General features: G+C 39.4%; 2 protein-coding genes across 3 annotated transcripts in view; both read right to left on the reverse strand.

Annotated features, from left to right (window-relative positions):
- The window catches only part of abat (4-aminobutyrate aminotransferase), a 33,175-nt gene extending 32,124 nt beyond the window's left edge, over positions 1 to 1,051 (reverse strand). The window contains exon 1 of the mRNA XM_005738100.1: positions 924 to 1,051. The gene's annotated coding sequence lies outside the window, so the exon portion shown is untranslated. The remainder of the gene's footprint in view (positions 1 to 923) is intronic.
- A 4,627-nt stretch (positions 1,052 to 5,678) lies between these two features.
- The window catches only part of pdxdc1 (pyridoxal-dependent decarboxylase domain containing 1), a 33,788-nt gene continuing 13,533 nt past the window's right edge, over positions 5,679 to 25,933 (reverse strand). For both annotated transcript variants that reach the window (XM_005738101.1, XM_013912139.1), the window contains 10 exons: positions 19,908 to 19,968; positions 18,715 to 18,773; positions 15,237 to 15,342; positions 14,620 to 14,794; positions 12,948 to 13,066; positions 12,721 to 12,842; positions 9,519 to 9,611; positions 8,280 to 8,376; positions 7,781 to 7,879; positions 5,679 to 6,050 (listed from right to left, as the gene is read on the reverse strand). In XM_005738101.1, coding sequence (XP_005738158.1) covers positions 5,779 to 6,050; positions 7,781 to 7,879; positions 8,280 to 8,376; positions 9,519 to 9,611; positions 12,721 to 12,842; positions 12,948 to 13,066; positions 14,620 to 14,794; positions 15,237 to 15,342; positions 18,715 to 18,773; positions 19,908 to 19,968 — 1,203 coding nt within the window. In that variant the 3' untranslated portion in view covers positions 5,679 to 5,778. The remainder of the gene's footprint in view (positions 6,051 to 7,780; positions 7,880 to 8,279; positions 8,377 to 9,518; positions 9,612 to 12,720; positions 12,843 to 12,947; positions 13,067 to 14,619; positions 14,795 to 15,236; positions 15,343 to 18,714; positions 18,774 to 19,907; positions 19,969 to 25,933) is intronic.

Consider the following 25,933-nt stretch of genomic DNA (forward strand, 5'->3'; position numbering starts at 1 on the left):
TATATATATATATATATATATATATATAAACAATGATACAACCAATATATGTAGGTTTACTGTTTCTATATACCCAAATTTAAGACCAGATTACATTTTAATATGTCCCGATTCATAAAAGTGATTTACCTGCTTTTATTTTATTGACAGAATGCACATCAGATTTTTGAGCAATCCCAATTTAAAGAAATTATTAAGGAAAAACATCAGAGGAACTTTTTTTTTCAGCTACTCGTTCGTACATAAAATGTTACACAGACATAACGCGATTATGTTTTCTCTGTTTATCATTGTGATACAAACCTGGGCCAATAATCTATAAAATAAAACATTTAAACTCCTTACTTCAGTTATACAGCAAGTATTTATCTAAGAACAACCAGAACAAAATAAATTTGTTAATATAGTGTCTCGTGTCGGTAATGATAGCGAGTAACACCTTATTTTATATATCGTTATTCTGATAACCTTTAAATTCGTTCATGTCGCAGTACATGTTTGATGCTTTTAGGAGTCGCTGTGAAGAGTCCTGATTTGAATACATGTAAACAAGGTATTGATTACACGGCCGCCCTTTGCTGCAGACTGGAGTTGCCATAAACCAGGACAATAAAGACAGTATGTGTGTGCTATTGGCATTCCGCTCTTCTGAAAAATCTGGATCCCACTGGTTCTGGCTGGTTCACACAGAGATTAGAGGTTCATGAATCGTAATAGGCTGGCCAATCCAAACTAGTAATATGTTAAAATGAGACAGACGTTTCATTAAAAGCTATCCAGTCGAGGCTGCTGCGGGCTGCTGCAGATCCCAGTGCACTGACGTTTAACAGACCTGACAGAATCACGATGTGCCAGTTCCACAGCGATTGTGATCTCATCTAAGCTACCCATGTGAAAATGATAAAGGCTTTGAGAACACTTACTGATGATCCAGTGACAACAGCAAGATCCACACGCAAAACTGCCGGCACCACTGCTGTTGCAAAGAAGCAGTCTCCTCGATTTCTGCAAAGCCAGAGACTCCGCCCACCCTGACAACATCATCCACCAGGAGCGAGGGCTGCTCCGTACAAGAGGAGGGGCTTATTGTCAGTCCGAGAGAGAGAGAGACCTTGTTTTTTTTTTTTCAATCTAAAGGTACGCTGAGGTGTGTGTTACAAGACAATTATACATTTCGTTGAAATGAAAAATCCCAACAGGATAATTAATTATTGTTTTCAGTGAGAAAAAAAAAAGCTTTCTGAGATCGATGAGATTGGCTGCTATTTAACAGCCAATCAAAAGAGTCTCTGCTGGCACGAGAGTGGAAAAAGGCGTGGAAACGGAAGGACACTGGCATTAATTTATTAATCATCACTGTGTCTTTTTATTGTCTTGTTACGGCAACAATTGGGTGTTGTGTGACTAGGAGAATGAAGTATGTAGCCTAAAGCGCTTTGAGTGCTTCTTCTGGCGTACTGCAGCATAAATAAATAGTGTAAATAAAAGTATATAATTGAGCAAAAAAGCTTGACGTTTTTTGAAGAGCTGAGTTTTGACAAGTTTCTTTAAAAAGTCTTCCTTCCTTTTGAGTTTTGTCACTTCTGTTGTGATTTTGTTCAGCCGTGTTTTGCTTTTCCCAGCTGTCTCCACTTCCCTAATCACCCTTTTGTGTACCGGTGTATATATAGTCGCTGTCTCTTTTTGTCCCCTGTCAGAGTATCAGTTCTGACAGAGAACAACAACAACAGTCCTCCACGCACTTTATATTGTGTGGTAAAGACCTTACAGTTATACCAAGGAAACCCCAATAATCAGATGGCCCCAAATGAGCAAGCACTTGGTGATAGTGGGAAGGAAAAACTACAGGAAGAAATCTTCAGCAGAACCAGGCTCAGGGAGGGGCAGCTGTCTGCTGGGGGTGAGGAGAGGGAGATGGGAGAAAAAGAAACAATTTGGAAGACATTAATAATAACCAATTATTCAATTCATAGTGGTATATAAAAACAGAAAACTTTTTTTTAAAAAGCTGACCCTTTGGAGGAGCTCATCTCGGTGTGGTTCCAGTTTAACTCAGGAGCAGTCTGTTTATGGGGTGAATGTGATCTGACTTCCAGTTTGAACCAACCAACATTGCAAGTCTGAGCTAACAAAAAAAAAACAAAAAACTTGTGGCAATGTACTATAGATATGAAAAGGTCTGTATGGGCTAGCACTTAGCCGTAAAATGAATGGAAATTCTCCATGTTCTCCAGTAATCCAGAACACAGAACCGTATTCCTGACAGAAGCAAAAGCGAAAGAGTAGGTTTACAAATTGTTAGTGAGACTTGGTTTGATGTATTGTTGCCCCTGGCCCAATGCACTTTTGCCCAATGAGTGGACTCTCATGTGGTTAGTAGTGACACATTGTGGTTGGCTTACAGTTCATCTGGATTCTCTGTCCGAAAAGAAACCAAATCACAGGAAAAAAGCTTATATGTTTACAAACTCATCAACTGATTCGGACCAGCGTAAACAAGAGACAAGGCTGAGGTGGTCTGGACATGTATCGAGGATGGAGAGTAAATAGAGTGAATGGAGTTGCCAGGCAGCAGACCACAGAGAACATTCATGGATGTAATGAAGGATGACATGTAGATTGTTGTTGTAACAGAGTAGGAAGATGGAGGCAGATGATCTGCTTTGGCAACCTCTAAAGGTAGCACCTGAAAGAACGTCTGCCCATCTTTATGTCTGAGAAACTCGGCCTCTCTAAGATTTTTTTTCCATAATACCCAGTCATGTTACTGACATGCTGCCAGTTACCTGAATTAGTTCCAAAATTATCCTCCAACTGTTTTTAGCATCACTTAGGCCTAGACTAGGCTGTATACAACTGGCTGTAAAATCAAGTAGCCATTCCTGTTATTATTTGAAATCTGCAGTCTGAGGTGCGTAGCTGTCACATTGCAATGTAAGTTCTTTTCACCCAGCAGAGTACGCTGGGTGATTTAAAAAAAAAAAAAGAGCTACACAAATCTTCACAGACCCTCACACTCACTGATAATTTATGTCACCCAGACCTGAGCGGATTTTCTGGTGCAGAACATATAATCCCAGTTTTTATTTGCTTTTCCAGACTTTTGTACCCTTGTCTCATCACTTGGAGCGATGATAAATCAGTCCAAAGTATTTCTGAGTGATCACTTACAAAGAATTTGAAGATGGAAAAGAAAAAAAAAAAAAAGAATTTGAAGATGGGTGTGGAGTAGTACAGTTAGCTCTAGAAGGACTCTTGTAGAGCTCCAGCGAGCCATAGATGTTTTACTTTACCTCTTATTAATTTCATTCTCTTTCTTCTTTTCATTGACTTTAACTTATTACTCTGTCTGTGACACAGTTAAGACTCGGGTTGAATTACAAATGATCAAGAATCATTAACATGACTACTGCGTTTAATGATCAACTCCCAACTGAACAAAGAAAGACTAAAAATCAGACACAGTTAATCAGAAATTACCCGAACCCTGGACATGTGGTGACAGAAGTTACAACGAAAGAATTTCTGTGCTCAAAAACACCAACAAGAACAAACGAAAAAGATTCCAAACACATCAAACATCTAGACGGTGATGTAATCACATCAAGTTTTCAAGACTTTTTTCAATATAGAAACTTATTTTTGCATTAGAATTGTAACAAAAAACCCAAAACAAAAACAATAAAATTAATCTTCATTTCATTTAAATGCAAAGCAGCAGAACAATAATTATCTAAAGTATAAGTGCAATTAGTTTTTAATCTTCATTCCAACCATTCTTTACTCTTTACAGTAAACCTTCCACCAGCACCGGGCTCAAAGCAACTAAGAAAACATCCAGCTAAATTTAGGGGTTTGACTTTTGTTCTTGCAGAGGCAAAACCACCATGTCATGTTTGCCAGTGATTTATGTCGTTTTATATTGGTAGGGTTGAAGATAAGTGTTGTGACATTAGCTAAATTTCTGTTTCAATAAAGCATCAATAGTGCATCTACCATAAACCTTAGTAAATTATTTTTGTACAATTCATTTAAAAATGTGTCCCCAAAGTAATAGCTGGAAAAATAACCATTTCCTCTCCTGTCACCTAATTTTAATAATAAAATAATAAAACACAAAACCTCTTCATAAATTATTATTTGATGCGCTACTTTAGAGTCAAGGAAAACAATCCATTTTGTAAGTAGTAGAAAATGCATACAGTATGTTCAAGTAGCCCGTAAGTAAGAGTAAGACATAAGATACAGGCAACCAGTGAAACTGAAAAAACAAAGCACCCTAACCCCAATTGTCCCTCTGATATAGTACTTACATTTTAAGGATAATATTTTGGAGAGAAGAGTATTCTCCCTCATACAGTGAATACCTGAGGCAAAGCTTCTCTGTGGCAGAAGCCCACTTTTTGCTCAGGTTCCATTATTGTGTAAAAAGTAGTTTTCTAGTGTAGCGTTTACACTTTTGCTTGGCAAGTGAAAGTTTGCTGGTTCAATTCCAGCTGGACACACATATACCCTTTGAGACTGAGTCAGGAAAGGCATCTGGCATACATCGCTCTGTAGCAACCCCTTGTGGTAAGAGATGAGTCAAAAGTACATTTTGTGAATAAAAACGGGAACATCTCACATGTCCCATAATCAGATTCTGCTTCACACAGCTCTGGCTAATGTACACTATGTTTGTTAATAGGGTAAATGTTTCTATAGAAAAGATTGTTTATTGTTGTAAAATTCAACTTGACTCTTACTGTATGTTAATGCGCACATGAATGTTTGAAGGCAATATATCAGTTGGTATTTTACATATGCATATCATGCATATCATTTGCTTCAACCATTCACAGTAAGGGGGTCAAAACTAACTTTAAGCTGCTTGATTTCCAGAGTTCTAAGAAATATTTTGTTTAAAATCTGAAACGAAATCTATAATATGGCTGCTCCTCTGCTCTGTAATCCAACACCAGATGAATCAGCTGACAGAAACTCCAGCCCGTCCCCCGTTTGATAGAAAAATCTACACTAAAACGTTATAATCAACTGACAGGTAGCACCGATGACTGCCTCAGCTGATCATAATTCAATGCACCTACATCTGATGGAAAACACTCAACAGTCATTTTGAATTTGATGACAGCAACATAACTTGGAATTTGGCACAGGTTCATACTGAGTAGCATCCCAGCTTCTTTTAACAAAATCTGTAAATGTCTGGGAAACGAGGAGGCTTGACCTTTGGGAGACGAGAGCTGCCCTATTCTTGTCTGAAAGAAGAGTATCTGCTCAACAGTCCTGGGGTTGTCTTTGCTGTATTTTCTGTTTGTTCTGAACTGTTTCGAATGCTAGCCACAGAGATATTCTCAAATTGCTCCATAATTTTAGAGTAAAGCTGTTTTTTGCAGATTGGTGAACCTCTGTCCATGTTTACTTCAGAGAAACTTTGTCAATCTAAGAAGCTCTTTTCATACCCAGTCATGCTACTGAATTGTTGTCAGTTAATTACTGCAGTTGCCAGTTATCCTGCTTTGTGTCACTTTTCCAGACTTTTGTTGCCCTATCTCAGCTTGAGACACGTTGCTGCCATTACATTTAAAATGAGCTAGCATTTTTCTTGAAATGATATATTCTCAGTTCAAACATTTGACATGTTTTCTGTGTTCTGAGTTTGAGATTTGCAAATCATTGCATTCTGTTTTTATTTACATTTTACACAGTAACTTTTTTTAAAGCATCTTTTAGGCTGGTTGCTCTAAGATGGTTAGAAAACCTGCAGAAACAGTCATCCTATCTTGTGCTCCCTTCTGCCTCTTGGCCTTCAGGGTGCATCTCTTCTGAGGCTTCCAAGTCATCGATCTCAGAAGACGACTTCAGGTTTTTCTCTGGTACCAAATCGCCTGAGGTGTGATGTGGCATCTCTGGTGTAGGTGGAGAGATCGGAGGGTTGATGCTGCTGCCGATCCCAGTAGGATTTTCCTCCTGGAATGTTGTCTCAGCCTGTGTGCAGCTGGTTTCAGTCAAATCTGTGCTCGCGCCTGCACGTCGAAATAACTTCTGACCTGTGGCACAAGGCAAGTGTGATGTACAACACAAATCAGTACCTGCTGATTTCATGAAAACACTAAACTGGTCAAGATATAAACCTGTAAGCTCTCTAACGATGAAAAGTAGATCTTTCAAAGAGAAGAAGCTATTCTTTAAGAGAGAAATGGACTAAATATGCTGAGACCAAATGCAAAGTACTAATGGGCTCCATGAAATCATGGTCATGTGGATTTACTTTTCGAGGTGAAACTTTCAAAAACTAATGAAAGCATTCAGTGACAAAAATATAAACCAAAATAATAGAAACAACAAAGATTACCATGACATGCAAACTTGTGGGTTTGCTCATCAAAATGCTCTCAGAATGAAAAAGTCATCTTGTATCTATTTTTATCCAGACGGTGCTGTGAAGCTTTCAGCGCCTCTGCTAGATTTCGATTGCTTCCTCAAAGTCCTTTTTCCGGCTCTTGTACTTGTGCCTCTGCTATGCTTTCTGGATGTTCTCCACTGTGTCCAAATGGTGACATGGGAGACATGAATTTTTATATCATGTTGGACAAAGCTTGTGATGGTATGGCTGTTTAATGCACTAAGCTGGTGTACAATGCCATGAAGAGGGTAAAACATCCTCTTCTTTTTGCCGCTTGAAAGTATGTAAAGTGTTCTCCCTCAGACAGACCAGCATGTTTATAGACCTCTCTATTTACAGTCTGACACTGAGATGATTTCATGGGAAAACAACCCTGTGAATGTCACATATAACTAAAAAAAAAAAGGTTTTCTCCTTGTCCTGACAGTTCAATTCAATTCAATTTTACTTATATAGCGCCAAATCACAACAAAAGTCACCTCAAGGTGCTTCATAGATACAGAGAAAAACCCAACTATCATATGACCCCCTATGAGCAAGCACTTTGACGACAGTGGGAAGGAAAAACTCCCTTTTAACAGGAAGAAACCTCAGTCAGAACCAGGCTCAGGGAGGGGTGGCCATCTGCTGCGACCGGTTGGGGTGAGAGAAGGAAGACAGGATAAAAGACATGCTGTAAGTGCAGACTGAAACCCAGCTCTGTATGTTTACTCTCTATGCAAGTGGTCAGAAACGGGTTTCCAGGAATCTGAAAATTGCACCTGACCTGGAAGTAATCCAGATGCATATGCACACAACCTTGAAATAGAGACGGTGCATATTTAAGTTTTAATAGGCAATGTCTCTAAACTTTGTTACACCTTGTATTGGCAAGAAGACCAATAACATACTGAATCTGTAAAGTAGCTTTGTATGATTGAAAATAATCATTTTTATTTTACACTGCTAGCTCCACACAGAGGACAAAGCAAGGCCTGGTTTTAGCACCTTCTTCGTTTAAGTGAACTTTCTTCTAAATTACTGCCTCTGCAAGCAGACTCGAACATCACAGGGGTGAGGCTCCTGGATCTGAAACGGCCAAATAAAGGTCCCTCTCTTTTTGACCCCGCTAGCTTTGAGAGTGGAAAAAACATAAATAAACTTGGCGCCTAGAGCAGTCTGAAGCTGAACTTTAGTCACACAGCGACGATTTATGCATAGTCAAATAAGGACAAGCAGAACAGGTTACCTTAAACTTGAGCAAGAAAGCTGACAACAGGAAATGATAAGTTAATTATTATGTGGTGGTTAGTGTAGACATATTGCACAAAGTGCTTTTATTGGCGATCTGCTATTACCAGAGCGAGTGTGAGTGAAAGGCAGGAACTATCTTACCTGGCAGTTTCTTTGATGAAGAAATGGGAGTGTCCTGCAGGGATGGCCTGTCAGCTTGGGCTTTGGTGGAGTAAGTCACTTCTGTGGAATCCAGAGAACCTAAAAACACCCAAGTCATTAACCAACTCATGCTCTGTATGTTACACATACTGTAGATTTGCTATATTTAAACTCAATTAGTTTTTATATGTAATCAGTGACTCAAATACTTGAAGGACCTGGAACAGGAATAACTGTTGACAGAATACGTCGACTAAAACAGCAAGTCAAAGAAACTTGGTGGGTATTAGCAAATTAAATTCAAGCTGTAAAGTTTTTAAAAGAGAAAATGTAACTCTCTCAAAAGCTCTTCTTCTAAATTCAGTCTGAAACTAAGAAACATTCAATGAAGAACCTGAGAACAAAGTATTCCACTTTACCTACATAAACATGTGGTTGAAACAAGAATAGCTTTGTGGGTTACACAGAATGAGTCTGTCCTAACAGAGAAATGGACTACCTGCTGCAAGACTGAATGTCCGTCCCTTTATGGAGCTTTGGATCGGAGAGAACCAGTTTAACACAGAGCCAACCACAGGAAGCTGTCTCAGCATTCCCTAGAATACACAGCAGGAGTTACAATTCATCATTTCAACACACAACTCAGTCTAGGCACACTCCCATTTATTCATCTGTACTGGAACACACAGTGAAGCAGCGAGCAAATCTTTCAAAAGTGTATACAAGCACCAGAACTTGTGCTTTTCTCTCTGAAGCTATTAATCTGAAGACAAAAAGAAAGTTGCTACTTCCAACACAGAGAACATTTAATTCCAACCGTTGGATAGAGACTGAATGGAGTTCAGAGCTGTCTGTTTTTTTTTTCCTTTGGGAGGCTCTTGAGAAGTTTTGAAGTAATACTTTTTTTGTTTTAAATAGTAAAACTGCAAAAAAAACTTCTCAACATCACAGGTACAAATTTTAGTGACCATTAAGTTATGTATGGGCAACAAGGATTGAACTTGACTTGTGAAACAAATGCAAATGGAAAATTCAACATTGCTTTCACATTTCTTTAACTGCGTCCATTCCCATGAGTTTAATAGGAATAGTGATTGGGCTTTTTCTCTGTGTACCTGCAAGTTGATGCATCTTTCCAAATCTCAGCGGAGACTTGATATCGGCCACACAGTGTAAAGGAATCCATCACATAGAAACTTGTGGTTTTATTTTAAATTGGTTTCCCAGTGAAATAAATTGTACTGATTATTCTGAGGTTCCTGACAAACTTAAAATTGAGATCTTTTTGCCTTATTGGAACAACTGAACAAGCACTATTTGTTCCCATCTTTGCAGTTTGGAGGAAAGTGGAATTTACATTTTGATATATAGGTGTTATCACAGTTGATGGATTACCCTTTTACCCCCTTGGTGATGTGGACATTCATGGGAAATGCCTAGAGTAGTAACATTCCCTACACCCATCTTGGTTGAAACAAAAGGCACTGCTTCTACAATGACTTCACTATACCCCTGTTTTCAGATTAATGTAAGCAGTTACACTAACACAGACCGAGAACAGGAGGAGACAAAAAACATCTCTATGTTTGAAGCTTATCATTCATTTCAGACCCTGAAAGTCAGCTTACGCTGGGCTCACCAGTTTTGGTACTTGTATCCACTTGTGAATGATTTAACCTATGATCTTAAGTTACCTACTCCACTACAAACATGCACGCGCACACACGCACACACCCACCTCCTCCACGAGTTTCTCCTCATTAGCCTTTTGCAGCTGCAGCTCTGCCTCCAGGATGCCTTTCCTCACCACCTCTGTCATGTTCTGCAGCAACTAAGCAGAAAAGAATCACTGCTTTATAAACGTAAATGTCATTAATGAAGAATAAGCCAAACCTGGAGTTCAACTCGTACCAGACATTTTGACATGTTTTTATAAAAGTATTAGCAATAAATAACCATTCATAAATTCCAGATGACAGTTTCCCTAGGCAACAATCTTATTAACTTTGAATGTAGCTATAACTTAAGTAAATTACTTTTTGAATTCTTGGATATTTATATCACCTAGGGCTGTTCGATGTAACGATATATCGGATGACGATATAAAAACGTCTATCGTTTCATTTTACGCTATTGTTTGTTTCGTGGTGTCGCAAAATAAACTGTTTACGGCAATATTTTTTTTCATCGTTTTGATGGTCACTGTAGTGGCTATATTAATTTCTTAAAGTTCTCTCTTTCTCTTATATTTAATATAACCACACTACAGACGGACAAGAGCTTGTTTTTATGGGTTGTCGTTAGCAACAACGACGTTAACACCACCGCATGTCCGCTTGTTTATTTTCCACATAAACCTTTCAGAATAAAGCTCAAGATCCTGTTGAGAATTTTCAAAATAAACGGAATCACGTGAAAAAGTATGCTGAGTAGGGATGGGTATCGTTTAGGTTTTATCCGATACCGGTGCCAAATCGGTACTTTTGAAACGGTGCCGGTGCTTAAACGGTGCTCGAACCGGTGCTTAAAGAATGGAGAACACAAACTTTGTCCAAAAACCTCTCATGTTCAGCTGTTTTTTTTGTAAAAAGATAACAATGTGTGCCTTTTCTGCAGCTATGTGGCATATATGGCATCACTCTTGGCTGGAAGCAGTGCTTAAACAATGGAAAAACCACAAACTTAAACCCTCTCATGTTTAACTGTTTCCCACTTTTTCTTTGGTCATTTTAGCCTTTTTGGCCAGGGTGAAGGGAGTATCTGCCATCAAACAAGAGGACAGCCGCATGTAGCTATGATGATGTTTGCTAGTTCACCTTACATGCATTAATGTAATAACGTGGTTAGCCTACTCAACGTAAATTACACACGAACAACATGAAGCTACTCACGCAGAGAAGAACGGCTGCTGCCATCATCATCCTCATCATTTCTGCTACACTGGCAGGGCTAGGGGCCAGGACTCTATTCTTCGGGTTTTGGGGGATGTTGCTCCGGGTCCGATAACTGGCAACCCACCCGACGTGCACGGTGTGAGGTCTCGCAGCAAGCTATCAAATACGGCGCATTTCTCGGCTTTTAAAAAAACCGCTATGCGTCGCCAGCTGTTTAATCGGATTCTTGGTGTTACCTCCTTTGACAGTATCACAGTATCAGCTTAAAGCACTTGTTGCAGGCTGCGGAGTTTGCATATTTTGCTGTGAAGTACAGCCAGACTTTTGACCGCTTCGCCTTGGACATTTTTAATCTGTAGCTCTGCTCTAACAGAACGTACGTACCTGGCCCCGCCTACTATCCTCGGAAACGTAAAATGATTGGCTAGAAGTGTATCACAGCTCAGGAAAAAAAAGCACCGAAATAAAGCACCGAAATGTGCGCTGCTTTTCGGTCTGGTTACTACCGTTTATGTCAGATGGCACCGGACACCGGTACCCATCCCTAATGCTGAGTATTGACGGATGAGAAGCAAAAAAAAAAAAAAAAAAAAAAGAGTCGTGAGGTGCTAAAAAATAAACCTTAGACTCAAACGTTAGAACAGGCTGTGTAATAAATACTAAGTGTAATAAGCGGCCGTTACAACTTATGTCTAACAATGTATAGTTTCATGCATTGGTTAAAACATTCGACTCCAGGTACACGATGCCCAGCTGGAAACACTTCACCTACCTTAGATTCACAGAATTTACAGAAAATATTAAATTTTTTGTGATTTATATTGTTATCGGGACGATAGATGTTTTATATCGGGATATGAGATTTTGGTCATATCGCACAGCCCTAATATCACATCAGCCTAAACTGTCTAGGATAAGGTTGAGCGATATGTACAATTTTTCCAACTGACATTCATCAGTCCAATAAATGATAGGGTCATGCAGGTGACTTTCTGATGGGCGGAGCAATGTAATCATGCACAGACTGATTTGCGTGTTTAGAACACAGAACAAGTCCAAACATAGAGGAACTAGCTGCCAAAAAATACAAAGCACCAATTTGGGATTTCCTTGGCTTTAAACCAGATGAAAGAGGTAAACCCAAGGATGTAAGGCGTGTGCCACTTTGGTACAGTTGGATATAAAATTTGACAACGAAAAAAGCCTGCACCTGCTGCATTATATGCACTATTAATATCGATAAAGGGAGATGAAAAATACTGATGAAGAATAGAGATGGAGTGTTGTCAGAACACTGGTTAAGTTTATTAAATTCACTCAGTTAAGTGATTTCTCATATATGCTAATCTGTGCAGATGGTAAGAGCACACAAGCTAGTTTACCCTCAAAGACCAGAGGTCTATTCACACATGCATGTGCAAAGCCCCAGAAAAAAGCTGCTGGCTTCTCAGCTTGCCCGGCTGAAATCATTGTTAACAGGAGACAGACAAAAGAAGTGCAGCTTTCAGTGACAACAGCCAAGAAGATGGCAGTAATGTAAAGGATGGATGCAAACGGGCGAGGGTTTCGTGAAACCGCTTTCTCAGATCAAAAGCAAGAGATCACTTTATTTCAGTGAATTTGTCACTTTTTAGATTTGTCACTTCATTAAGTCAAGTATCATTAGCCAAATGCTCCTTCAGTTCCCAAAAGCAAACAAGTAGAGAGTTACAACAGAGATAAAAATGGTTCAGATTTTTTCAAATCTATTAAAATCAGTGAACAAAAAGTAATGCAAATAAAAAGATATAACACTGCTATAACTTCAGATATAAAATAAGGCAGAAATATCAGAGATGTTTAGATGGTTAGTCAGTTTGTGTTAGTTGACAAACAATAGTGTGCTACCTTATAGCTAGCTGCAGATCTATGGTTAAGCTAATGTAAACAGATTGGCAGCTTTGCCAACAATACAGCAACAACTGAATCAGAACTGGGAACAAGTTATTAACTGCAAACACCATCTAAAGATTTTCATATATTCTGCAAACTGAAAGCAGGACTTACCTTCCCGTTCTCCTCTATGTCCCTGCCCAGGGCAGCTATTGTATCCACCAGGTCTGAAACATCAACATCATCTGTCACCATTCCCACAAAAATGCAGCCCTGCTCTGTCACGAACTCAGGGCCTGAGAAATGAAACAAACAGAAACAGAGGAAAGAACAACAGAAATGGTTAAAACAGTGTTTTGTTTCTTTTTCCAAAAGCCTCTCAGATAAGTAGAGGTACCCACCAGTGGAAAACAGGATGTCAGTGTCAAGGTCTTGCAGTTTCTTGAGTAGCTCAGTGTTAATTTTCTCCTGCTCCTGCTTCTTCCTGTTCTCATCCATTCCATTAGCCTGCATCTCATACCTGAACATCACAGCATCAATCACATCCACAAGTGTGAAAACTACTGAAAACAAACAGATTTCTGTCTTTTTGTCTTTAGCAGTATTCTCAAATTGTCACAAGCAATTTGAGAATACTGCTAAAGACCAAAAGACAGAAATTAAATATGCAACATTGATAGTTTCTCTTAGAGTGATGATAATTTAACTAATTAAACAGATAAAGGCTTTAGTTATGTGACACTGAGCTTCCTTTCTTCTCATGTCTGCTATGCTAGTGCTATGGAACAACAGCAAATTAGGACATGATAAGATGAAGGAATTTTAATAAATATGGTTGTCTGGCTTCATCCATCAATATCCATTGACCAGTGCAAAGAAATGCCCCACCACAGAGTTCCTTGGACTCGATGCTCGGCTTTCTGCCTTGATGGCAATAGACCTTAACTGCATACATGTGTCCCTTTCTTTACTATGTCCAGTCAGAGTGTGACCAACTTTGGCAGACTAATATCACTGACTTTAATTGATTTTGACATTAGCCATTTGCTTCTTTATCAGTATCGAGATTTGTAACAGCTGATTAAGAAAAATTTGAAAATAAAGTGGAAATGGAAGAACACCCCTTATCCATGTCATGAGTGTTGATATTGCATGGTTTTCCCATCGAGGGTACTCTCCAACTTCACTGTTGGCAGAACAGCTCTTTGGATTGGCACAAACACTACAACCAATCTGAGCAGAGTTGTGGGGAGTGTAAAAAATAAATAACTACACACAACAAATGTATTTACTTTGTGTGTCTGAAAGCAAAAAAAAGACAATATATCACCAAACATCAGTATTGTATTGGAATGGGTCTTACAAATGCTGTATCAGCCAGTCTCTACAAGTCATTAAATTACGGTTGTGGACTTCAGTCAAGTTCCTACAAGGACTAACAAATCATCTCACCTTGTCACTTACTAGTCAATGGAAACTGAGCCATGTATAAAATAACAAACATATGCACTGTCTTGATACAACTAAGATATACAGGCTGTGAAAAAGTTTTTCCAGATTTCTCATTTTTTGTGTATTTGTCATACTTACATGTTTCAGATCAATAAAAAGATGTTCATATCAAACAATGATAACTTGAGTTAATACAAAATGCAGTTTTTAAATAATGGTTTCAATTATTAAACAACAGAATCCAAATCTACTTGGCCTTCTGTGAAAAAATAACTGCCTCCTGAACCTGATAACTGGTTGTCAGGCTTTTGACATCCTGGATAAGTCGTCGATGCGCTCGTGGGATGATTCGCACGATGTGTTGTTATTTTGAGATTTTAGTCTTTTTACACAGGGCAAGGGCCAATAAAGGAAATCATAATTTAAAAACGATATTTTGTATTTACTCAGGTTATCTTTCTCTAATATAATCATTTAAATATATTATATTTAAGTGCTTTTTATATAGCACTGTATAAATCATTTTACGTCTTTGTTTTGATCTTACTACTACTACTGATTAATAAATATGCAAATAACATATTTAGTAAAGAACTTCATGTAAGCTGCATGCACCCTTACCGGACAACTCCCAGTCCAGGCCAGGCGAACTCGTTTATGTATCTGAGTGAGGGTGAACGTTTGTGTGTTTCCTCTCTGAAGTCTTCTCTGAGGGACATTGTGGAGCTCATTACAAATACCAGCTCTGTCATTTTCTCCACAATGGACTCAACATCCTCTTCCCGGGTCCCCAGAACTAGAAGGGAATGAGAAGTGAGAGTTGCATGTCTCCTAACTACTCAGGTGGTAGTTATCTGCTGATCGAACAGTCAGTGAATCGAGCCCTACCTGATAAAAAGTGTTTAGGCATAGATAAAAGCATTGCATAAATATGTATTGTGTGTCACATGTTATGCTGCATGTGACATCATTCATCATGACCGGTTTGGTGGTGGGTCGGTGATGATCTGGGGAGGCACAGACTTCTACTGGATAGCAACAGCAGCCTGAACACCAACTATTACTATGTCCTTTTTGTCAAATGATGTGGCATCCTTGGTACCCAGCCTGCATTTTCCCCCCACTGAGATCTGATGTGCTCTCTAATTGTTCTTCCCCCTCCCCCCTTTCCTTATTGAAGTGTATATTGTATATAAGTAAGAGCAGAATGTTGTAACGTGAACACAAGTTCATGTTACCTGCAGCTGTCAGGAGGGGACTGAAGCGTACGCAGGTGGCCTCGTCTTCAAGCTCCACCACATCTATTCCACTGGTGGGAACAAGTTCAGCCAGCTCTTCACCCAGCTACCCCAACAGAAAAAAAAATAGAAACAAAATACATATATATAATTCAGTTTGCTGAAGAAACAAGAAGGACAAGGGACCTATAGGAAAAGGTTCAGTTTAGACAAGCTCACAATTTAAACAATGTAAACTGGTACAAAGACAAAATATCAAATGTAGAAATTAAAAAATCTTTTTCTTTTAAAAAAAGATGTTGCTAGACAATATTGCATATAAAACAAAAAATGGCTGCAGCTCTAAATTTAGAAACATCCTGTCTCAGAGTGATGCTGAAAAACTAGTTCATACATTTATTACTTCTAGGCTGGACTACTGTAATTCATTATTACTGGACTGTCCTAAGCCAAACCCCTGAAAAGCCTTCAAAATGCTGCTGTACTGTCAGGGACTAGAAACAGAGAGCAGATTTCACCCACTTCGGCTGCTGGCTGAAAGTGAAGGTGGTTCTTGGGGTATATAAAAGTAGATTGGGTTTTTTCAGGACCCTCTTCTGTGGAACCAGCTCCCAGTTTGGATTTAGGAGACCATGTTTACTTTTAAGATTAGGCTTAAACTGTTTGTTCTTGATAAAGCTTATAGTTAGTGCTGGATCAGGTGGCCATGTATCCTCACTTATTTATGCTCCAACAGACTTAGGCTGCTGGGGACTTCCTGTGTCGCAGCAGATGGCTGTCCCTCCCTGAGCCTGGCTCTGCTTGGGATTTCATACTGTTAAAATCCATTTTTTTCATTCCTAGTGTCAACAAGTGTTTGCCAATAGGGGCTCTTCTCACTTTTGGGGTTTTCCCTGTACTATTGTAAGGTCTTTACATTGCAATATAAGGCACCTTCAGGCGACTGTTGCCTGGTCTGATCAGTTTTAACTGTAAAAATCACAAATGATCGTGAGTAACTTGATCCTTGGCATCACTGATGGTATAAATACATTATAATAGTGTGTCAGGCATTTTTTGGCATGCTTTGATTACTAATATGAGGCACAGTTGTGCCGTGTCCTCAAATCTTTCAGTGACCTTTCTGTGTGGAGTCGTGCGTTTCCTCTGTGCCTCCACAGGTTCCTTTGGCTTCCGTCCACCAGAGGTGGGAATTAACAAAGTACAAATACTTTGTTACTGTACTTAAGTAAAATTTTCAGGTATCTGTACTTACATGAGTAGTTTTTTTCTGACCACATTTTACTTTTGCTCCCTACATTTTTAAACAAATATCAGTACTTTCTACTCCGTAAAACAGACTCGCTACTTTTGGTTTGACACATTTTAAGGGGAGTTAGTTTTTGTTGCCACACACCGGAACGACCTCGGGTGTCCATACATTGAGGTTGTGGTACTTTGGCATCTAGCGAGTCCTACTGAAGAGGAATGAGCATAAAGGTAATGACTTTTCTTTAAGTGTCAGATCATTTCAAATGCAATTTCTCTACAGCTCAACAAACATCAGCAAACACACAAACTGTTTGTGTGCAGTTTGTCTGTGTTGCTAGCTAAAGGTCCAGCTGCTGTATTTCACAGGGAGAGAAAAGAAAGAGTCAACTTCTCTCAGATAAGAAAGACGGGACAGGAGAGAGCTTAGATTTAAAGGTAAGGCCTGCTCAGTGGGATTTGATAAACAACACTTTTAAAGCTTACATGTGTGATGTTTACAGATATTTTATTTTGAAAAGGTCGAATGTAAGGCGGAAGGAAATTAGTAGAAGAAAGAACGAAAAAATGTTATAGGAACAAGTTAGCGCTGCAGACTGTATTGCCGCTGCAAGCCTGAGAATTAAAGAATGGAACTGAGAAATACTGAAGGTGTCATCATTAATGCTTGAGGCATGCAAACATTACAACATGCAAGTCCTCATGTTTTAAAATCAGATACTGGGCTTGCACATGTGACATTTTCATATTGTGAAACATCCTGCAAAACAATGTAAGCTATACTAACTGTGCTATTTAAGGTTGCATGAAAATACTTGCTTAATAATAGTTTAGTGCAGGATAAACAGTTTAGTTTGTTGTACTGTGATGCAAAAACCCCCCGCAAAGAAACCCAGTGTGTGACTGGTGCACAGTGACTGTGGATTCATGGTCAGAGTTAGTTTACATCAAATGTAGCAGATTAATAGGAATTTTAGCTGATGATCCTTAGATCCACTGACTGAATTCCACCTTGATACCAACTTCATACTATCTAGAAAAAAGCCATCATAAACAGTGTAGTGTCAGTGTAATGGATCTGCCAGGACAACTCATGAAACATCTGCTGATATGTTGTTGAATTAAGTCGTGAACATCCGCAAAGAGCACAGACTAATCTACTGGAGCTCACAATAGAAATGATTGTTAGTGATGATTCTTTTCCCCACACTGAGCCATTACAACCAGTTTTAGGGTTCCCCCAGTTCCTGAATCCACTTTAACCCCTGACTCTGTAAAGGCAAAGTGACCCTCTACAGTGTAGCAACAGAAAATAATATATTTTTGAAGTTAACATAGGACAAGGTTCAGTTAGCTTTGCACGAATAGAAACCTCCCCCAAAGAGCTACTTTCTGACTTTGAGTATATTTCACACCCAGTACTTTTTTACTTTTACTTAAGTAAAGAAGTTCAATCACTAATTCAGCTTTTACTGGAGTAGTTTTTAACAGCAGTATTTGTACTTCTACTTAAGTACAGAATGTCCTTACTGTTGCCACCTCTGCCTTTCACTTTTGTTCTGGAATGTTAACTGGAAATTGTAAATTGACTGTGGATGTGAAGTAGATACAGTGCTCAAAGTGTGTAGCACTATATGAATATGTGGTTAAAATGTGACTTGTAGGTAAGACAACTGAGCATTGTTTAAATGCACAGTTGTAGTCAATATGGGTATTGCCAAATTTGAGCGCTTCAGTGCTCGGGTAGAGTAGAAAAGTCCTATGTAAGAACCAGTCCATTTGCTCTTTACCATTTGTCCATCTGTTGATGACCACAGTGTCTAATGGGTTGTGTCAAAGCTCAAATCATCTGAAATTGGTTTCAAATATATCAATGAGTCCACTGTACTGAGATGACCTCCATAAATAGAACACATCTGGGATGTGTCATCATAGATGTCCATCAGAAAAGGCTGCAACAACTGTGTGATGTCAAGAACTCTGAGGAATGTTTTTCAGCATCTTGTTCAATTTCATTCACGAAGATTTAAGGAAACAGGGGTCCAACCCAGTAATAGCAAAGTGCTCAGTGAGTGCATGATGGACACAACACTTCCATGTCACCGTTCACATTTTCTGTTTTAACTGATGTTTTAGACACTTACATGGGATAGTAGATTGGAGCAGCTTTGACTAGCATAGACGCAAATGTGCAAGCTACAGTACATGTTAAAAAAAGAAAAACACTCACCCATCTGTTGAAGGCATCAAGGACCTCTTTTTCTCCAGCACAGAAACTCTCACTGGATGCTAAACACACAATACAGAAGGAAGCGAGATTGATATCTGTGTATGGTGATCTTATTGTTTGGATGTCACATCTCAGTCATTTTCATTTTGATAGTTGATTCTTCGCAAGAGCAACAATGCATGTAAAGACTGTATGCTTTGAAGGAGGGAAACTTTGTTCTATTTTTTTAAGTGGTGTTGAGCAGGCTTTCACAGTTTTCCTTTGCCCATCAGCACCTTGTTATATCTAATTCACACAGAATAAAGGCAAAAAACACCTTTGAATACCAGACTTCAAAAAGTCAGGCAACTATTCCTGAAGATTAATTAAAGACATTATAAAATAGCAAGAGAGTTATAGAGAGTTCTGTTTTGCCTTATTTAGTGTATTTCAATGTTTTTCTATATTTTGAACTGTTATAATAAATTGCTCCAACTACTTCCTAATTGGCTATCAAAATATAAAGAAATAAGAAGAGGTGGGTCAAGACATTTTACAGTATCGCAAGTTCAATTCAGTTCAGTTGCTACAACTACACGTTTCTTTTCCAGCTATTTATTAATGAGTGACTTATGTATATATATGTATATATTGTACTATTCTTAGTTAGCGTATTGTCTGTCTTGTTAATGTTGGTTTATGTTGGTTTATAATGGAGCACTGTAACAAAAAAAAAATTTCCCCCAGGGATCAATAAAGTATTCTGATTCTGATTCAAGAGTTACATAGCGTTGTAGTTTATTAAAACAGAGGGCAACATTTTGGAGGACAGAGGAAGATTGATGCAGCAGGTCTACACCAGCAAGTAGAAGAAATGATGACGAAATGTCCCATTCCCAAGAAATGACAGTCCATTCATCATCCTCAAACTTTTCAACACCTTAATATCATTGCTAATGGGAGGTGAACTCAAATTTTTTTAAAATCACAATTTCCATACCACATCGCACATTCACATCCTCCATAGGTGACCTGTTGATTGATAGACTGTAGCTTTCAAACACTGGCTGCTCAAGTCATTAGCTGGCAATATTTGCCTTGCTGTGCTCAAGTTTCATAATTATTCATCTGTCTTAAATACTGTCTTATCTTATCCTTAGTCTTTAATAGAACTTCTGATTTATTTTTGCATTTTGAGAGCATGAAAGTCTTACCAGTACTTTCTTCTTGGTTAAATTTGAATAGCACCACAGGAGAGTCTGATTCATCCTCAACCTGTAGGACAAACAAAGATACAGGTCAGGCATCCTTACTCACATCGTAACTTTTTAACATGGAGAAACAGTTAACATAAAATGAAAGGGTGCAGTGTAAACACATATTTAAGCATCAACGCTTGGTGTCCATGGTTTCTGAATGTATTATGTCTGTGGTAATGGATGGACATAGAGGTTCTGTATTACTTATCAAGTAATATCTGTATGGTGGTGGTAAAGTGAGTCCTTGTCTCACAGTATGAAGCAGCCAAATCAAAGCTCCAGCTTAGAGGATTTAGCTGGTCAAATAAACTGGCCACTAAACGAACACTTTGACCAATAAAGAACTGGTTAAATGTTGGTTTAACTTGATGCCAGCTAGTTTTAACTGGAAACATGATGCCATCATGAATGGATGTATACTAAACAAATGAATAAAAAAAAAAAATAAGATGGACTGAAACACTCAGCTTTTAGTGTTTGCTGACGGCTTGGTCCAAAAAAGCAGTTTATATGCAAAACATCCTGAGGAGATATTTTGCATATAAATGCATTGGCTCCCTTTAGATCAGTGGTCCCCAACCTTTTTTGCACCACGGACCGATTTAATGTCAGACAATATTTTCACGGACCAGCCTTTACGGTGCCATGGATAAGTACAACAAAATAAAATGATAGGACCAAGACGAAAACTGTGGTATTTTGTAAATATAATAATAAACGTCAATTCACTGTGTAATTGTGTAACTTTATTAGCAGCGTCCTCCTAAAAATGCACCAACAACATTGAGAGTAACATCCTCCTCTCTGCCCCTTAATGCTCTCTGGTTGCTATGGTAACGCACAAATATTTCTTTCAAAATAAGACACACAACGACAACACAGGAAAAGACCCAGGGAAACCGAGTTAATGAACACCCAAGCCTCAATTCTTGCGGCCCGGTATCAAACAACTCAGGGACCGGTACCGGTCCGTGGCCTGGGGGTTGGGGACCACTGCTTCAGGGCAGCTAATGAAGCTAATGAGAACTTAATCAGTTCCCTGCAGGTCAAGTAGAACCAGTGGTCCATGGTTGCCATCAAATGATCATTATAGAACTCCGAGTATTTACATTGCTCCAATATCACTGTAAAACCGTTTTTTAAAAGTCTGAACTGCACAGCTGGACAAAGCAGTTCTGAGAATATCATAATTAGTTCAAATATGCTTGGGTTGTTAAAGACACATTGTTCTTTTATCCAAGTGAAATTTCAAGGCATGGGTGAACCCCTTCAATCTGGCAGAACTGGCCATTCATTTTTATATTATCCAAGTTTTTCACACCTCCAAACTAGGGGCAGTAAGTAGATAGGGTTTTGTTCTCAGCTTGTATCTTCTTTTAAACAATAATAGCTATCATATTGCAAAACCAAGGATGCCTCAAGGAAAGCTCTGAGAATGTTAGTAAGTAGTAGAATTCATCTCAGTCCTTTATACAACATGCCTCATTCAGACCTATTCATAAAGGAACTTTTTTCTACACCTAAGTGCCTTTTACCTAATATTCACACACCTTACTTGCTCTACAGCAACCCCAAGGTTTAGAAGGACAAAGGTAAGGCTTTCAAAACTAAAAACATTGAACCAACTCTCAAGCAGTATGAGGGTCTGGGGCTATTCTGCTGCTAGTGGTACTGATACATTGCACAAAATCAGCTGAATAATGAAGAAAGGGGGCCTACCTTGAAAATCTTCAACTTGACTCCAATCAACAGCTAGACAATTGAAACTTACACACTAGGATGTTCCAACAGGATAGTGATCCCAAACTCATATCAAAACTGTTTTTGGAATAACCAAAGCAGGCTAATATTAAGCTTCTGGCCTTTCTAATGCCCTGACCTCAGATTTGTCCATTATACTTAAAAGCTGTGTCTTTGCCAGAAAACCAAGCCATTAAAATGACATATTTATGTGTATGCATATATCTGAGCCCTTATGTGCACGTTTGATTAGAGGAAATATCCAATTAAAACTTGTGCACCCAAGTTATTAAAGTTGTATGCTGCATAATCTCCCATCATGAAAAAAGAACAGTTCAAAGAAATAATTAAAAGCCCAAATTTATATGTAAACTCCTGACAACAACCTCATAACTGAGGATTATACATCATGTTTAACAGCTGAAGAAATACCTTATTTACTACTTATTTCTGCAAGCTTAGTGGACTGAAAAAAGTTTTAGTTCTAGTAACATCAGTACTCTTACATCGACATGTATTTAAGTGCCAAGTAAAGGCACGGGTGCATGACTCAATTATTTTTTTCAAATGCAACAACTCGAGTGTAGAGAGGCATTCTCTGAAGTACCTCAAAGAACATCCCTGAGTTATGAATAACATAAACAATTAAGAAGAAGTGGTCCATCCATTAGCCAATGAAGACTATTGAGCTGATGTAGGTGAAGGGAAATGGTGATTAATAGTAAGAAGAAAATCAAAACAAGAAAAGGGAGGACAGAGGGGACTGGGGAAAGAGTAGAGAGGAAGATGGGCAGAGGCTTGGCCCCACGTACAATAGACAGCATGAGAGAACCCAGAACATCCTGCAGAGAAGCCCTGGAGATGGGTGGAATCAGTGACACCACACCCTGGAACCAAAGTAACCCACACTGACTATAACTACAGTTATACAAACATACAAAAAGGAAGTCTCTCTCTCTCACACACATATGCCCATAGAGCTCATTAGCAGAACACTAAATGTTCACTGAATCTGTATAGACTGTGATTTTATGCTTCGTATCGCTTTTACTTTCCCACGCTGTCAAACTCAATTCTGTCAACATCACTCTCTCCGAGTCATTTTCTTTCCAGCCTTATGAAAGTAATCAGCCTCTGTTCCACGTGTTTTAAATCTTATTGACCATTTGATCAAGTTGCCACAAATAACCACAATTTACGAAAAAGACTAGAATGAAGTCATGGACCCACTATTAATCAAGTGTGCCATCACATGAGCCAAAGTGTGAAAAAAGGTGTGGTTTATTGCCACCAAAAGTTTCAGGTGAGAACACCCTGTCATGCAAACTATGTGAACTTCTCGTTCAAACCATCTGTCTTAGAAAACATGAACAGTGGTGTCCTCAAGTGAGTGACCTTTATCCTTTGAGTCCTTTGAAACAGAAAACGATTATCTTTTGTATCTTTCAAGATGAACTTTTTATTTCCACTGAGTTGATGTGAACAGCACAGGTTTTGACCCAAATATCATCCAACTATCTGTATCAGTCGCTAGATGTTATCACTTTGAAAGAGCCAAGAGCTTCCTCTAATGTAAAGGTTCGATATAGTGGGTCATACTGGGGAGCCCATGGCACATTCATGCTTTTGTCTATAGAAATCCTCGTACTTAAAATATGTGGCAGTAAGGCAGAGGGCTAACAGTGTGCAAATCTGATCAGGGATAAAGCTGGTGTGTTGTGTAAGGAGCTGTCTTGCTGTATTTGTCTTTATTTGACAGTCTGCACTGCCTCTGTTGTGGTTATACAAGTAAAAAGTGAGACACCATGAATTCATCTGGATTTTTGTTTGCTGGTGAAGTAGAATTTTTTAATGTGATAGGTGTTCTGCCACCAAGGAGCTGCCTCAGTGATGGATGAGTCACCTTCCTCATCCTCCTCCTCTACTTCCTCTATTATATATCACTAGGATTAAGAAGGTCCGCAGAGTATTCCGTTTACTGTCTAACAATATACTTATTTGAAGTCAGGAGCACTCCACCCTGTCATGGGAGCTATGTGAACTTCTGCACTATACACAGTGTGGTCCGGTGTCCACCATCCGGTTACCACCATGACAGGTGGTTTGTGGCTGCAGCCCAGTGCAGCAGCCTCAGCAACAGAGGTGCTGCACATGATTCATTTGAACTCAATGTCCCTAGTCTCCCTTGGAATGCCACCTCTCCCTTTAGAAGCTCTGCCTAAGGTGCAAATTGAAGATCTCGGGACCAGGGCCTCTGCTCGGCATTCCCAGACCACCCTCACTATATGTTTAGGTGTGCCAGGTCTGTCCAGCATCCTCCCCCACCACCTAATCCAACTCAACATCAGTGGTGGGGGAGAATGCTGATCAGTTGACAGCTCAGCTCAGCCCCTCTCTTGGACACCCAAGTGTCCTGGTGCCACATGTACTCATGGACACCTTTAGGTTCTAACACGGTATTTGTTATGGACAAAGTGTGGTTTGCACAAGAGTCCAGTAACAGAACATCACTCAGGTTCAGATTAGGCAGGCCATTCCTCTCAGTCACGCCCCTTCCTCAGGTCTCACTGAGTCCCCAGGTGAAGCACTCTCAAGCACCCCACCAAGGGTTTTCAAGGTCGGGTACTGTGAACTGTCAGCTAACCCCCTTGTCCACTGGAAAAACCTCCAATATACAGGCAGCAAGGTGAGGGGATACCAAGATACCCACCCGAGCCCACTGCCTCTCACAAAGGGCAACTCCAGACTGGGACATAGTCCAGCCCTCTTCAGGAGACTGGTTCCAGAGCCTAAATCCTGTGTTGAGGTGAGTCCAACTATATCTAGTCATTATCTCTCAACCTCACACACTAGCTCAGGCTCTTTCCCCACCAGAGAGGTAGGGAAAGAGCGTCCTGCAGGTGGTAAGCACACAGGAGTGTGGACCCATGTCCCTTCTTCAGGCTGCCAGGCCCCATGGGTTGAGGCCTGGCCACCAGGCGCTCTCCCTCAGCTACCCTGCACGGGCTTGGCTCCAGGTTGGGGGTTCGGTAACTCCATCCTGGGAAGGGTAAACGGTTCCCTTGATCTTACACTCATACGGGTCTTCTGTAATGCTCTTTGTCTGGCCCCTCACCCAGGACCAATTTGCCATGGAAGACCCTACCAGGAGGCAAAAGCCGCCTGACAACTAGCCCGTGGAATACACAAAACCATCTTCATGTTGGGGGTCACTAATCACATCCTTCAATAATGACTCATGCCACTTACCTGTGTGGCATCTCGCATCGTGCGTTATGAATATTCCACGTTATATTCAAAACAAACAAAGAAGAAGAACATTAAAACAAATCAGTGTTTAATATGTTACAAAAAAGTTGAAATATGACAAATTCATATCCAAACAACTAATAACTTGCGAATGGAAAGTGTCACGACAAGACTTCCGTCTCTCTAGCAACCTTCTCCACCTTATGTAGTGTTCCCAGGTCAACCGAGAGACATAATTTCTCTCCAGCATGTCCTGTATCTATCCCCTCGGTGGGACATGGCCAGCCTGAACACCTTACCTAGGATGTGACTGCCTCAGCTGGCTTTTTTGATGTGGTGGAGTAGCAGCTCTACTTGGGGCCCCTCGTGAATCACTCAACTCCTCACACTATTGCCTAGGGAGAGCCCATCCACCTTTAAAAAAGCTCATATCGGCTTCTATCCACATTCTCATTGTGTTGTCTTTAAAAGAACTAACAACAATAGTGTTAACAAAAAGATCAGACTTTTCAACAACAATGCAGAGAGCTGCATAACATTTATGACACAGCTATTTACCCAAACTGACCATCAGTTAAAATTAACAATGAGATTAAACAACTAGTATGTGTGACCATAGCAACGATCAGATATCTAGTCAACTAGTCGTGTACAATCCTACTGTGCATCCTAATATTTAATTTATCCCTTACTTTTGTCTTATTCAAATTTTACTGGCAATTTATGTCACATTTAAAAATATATATATTTTATTCAGTTCTGAGCTAATAAGATTCAAAGGTTGCTTCCAATTTTCAGCATTTCAGCATTCAGGATTTCAGCAGATCCCAAGATATATATATTTTGTTTAAATCACACATTTTACAAATAATTATTATACATAAAGACCTGGCCCTAATACACCATAATAGGGATGGACCGATCCGATATTACGTATCGGTCTGATACTGACCTAAATTACTGGATCGGATATCGGAGAGAAATAAAAAAAA

Source organism: Pundamilia nyererei, unplaced genomic scaffold, assembly GCF_000239375.1.
Source record: "Pundamilia nyererei isolate P.nyererei 1_Seehausen unplaced genomic scaffold, PunNye1.0 scaffold00081, whole genome shotgun sequence".
NCBI lineage: Eukaryota > Metazoa > Chordata > Actinopteri > Cichliformes > Cichlidae > Pundamilia > Pundamilia nyererei.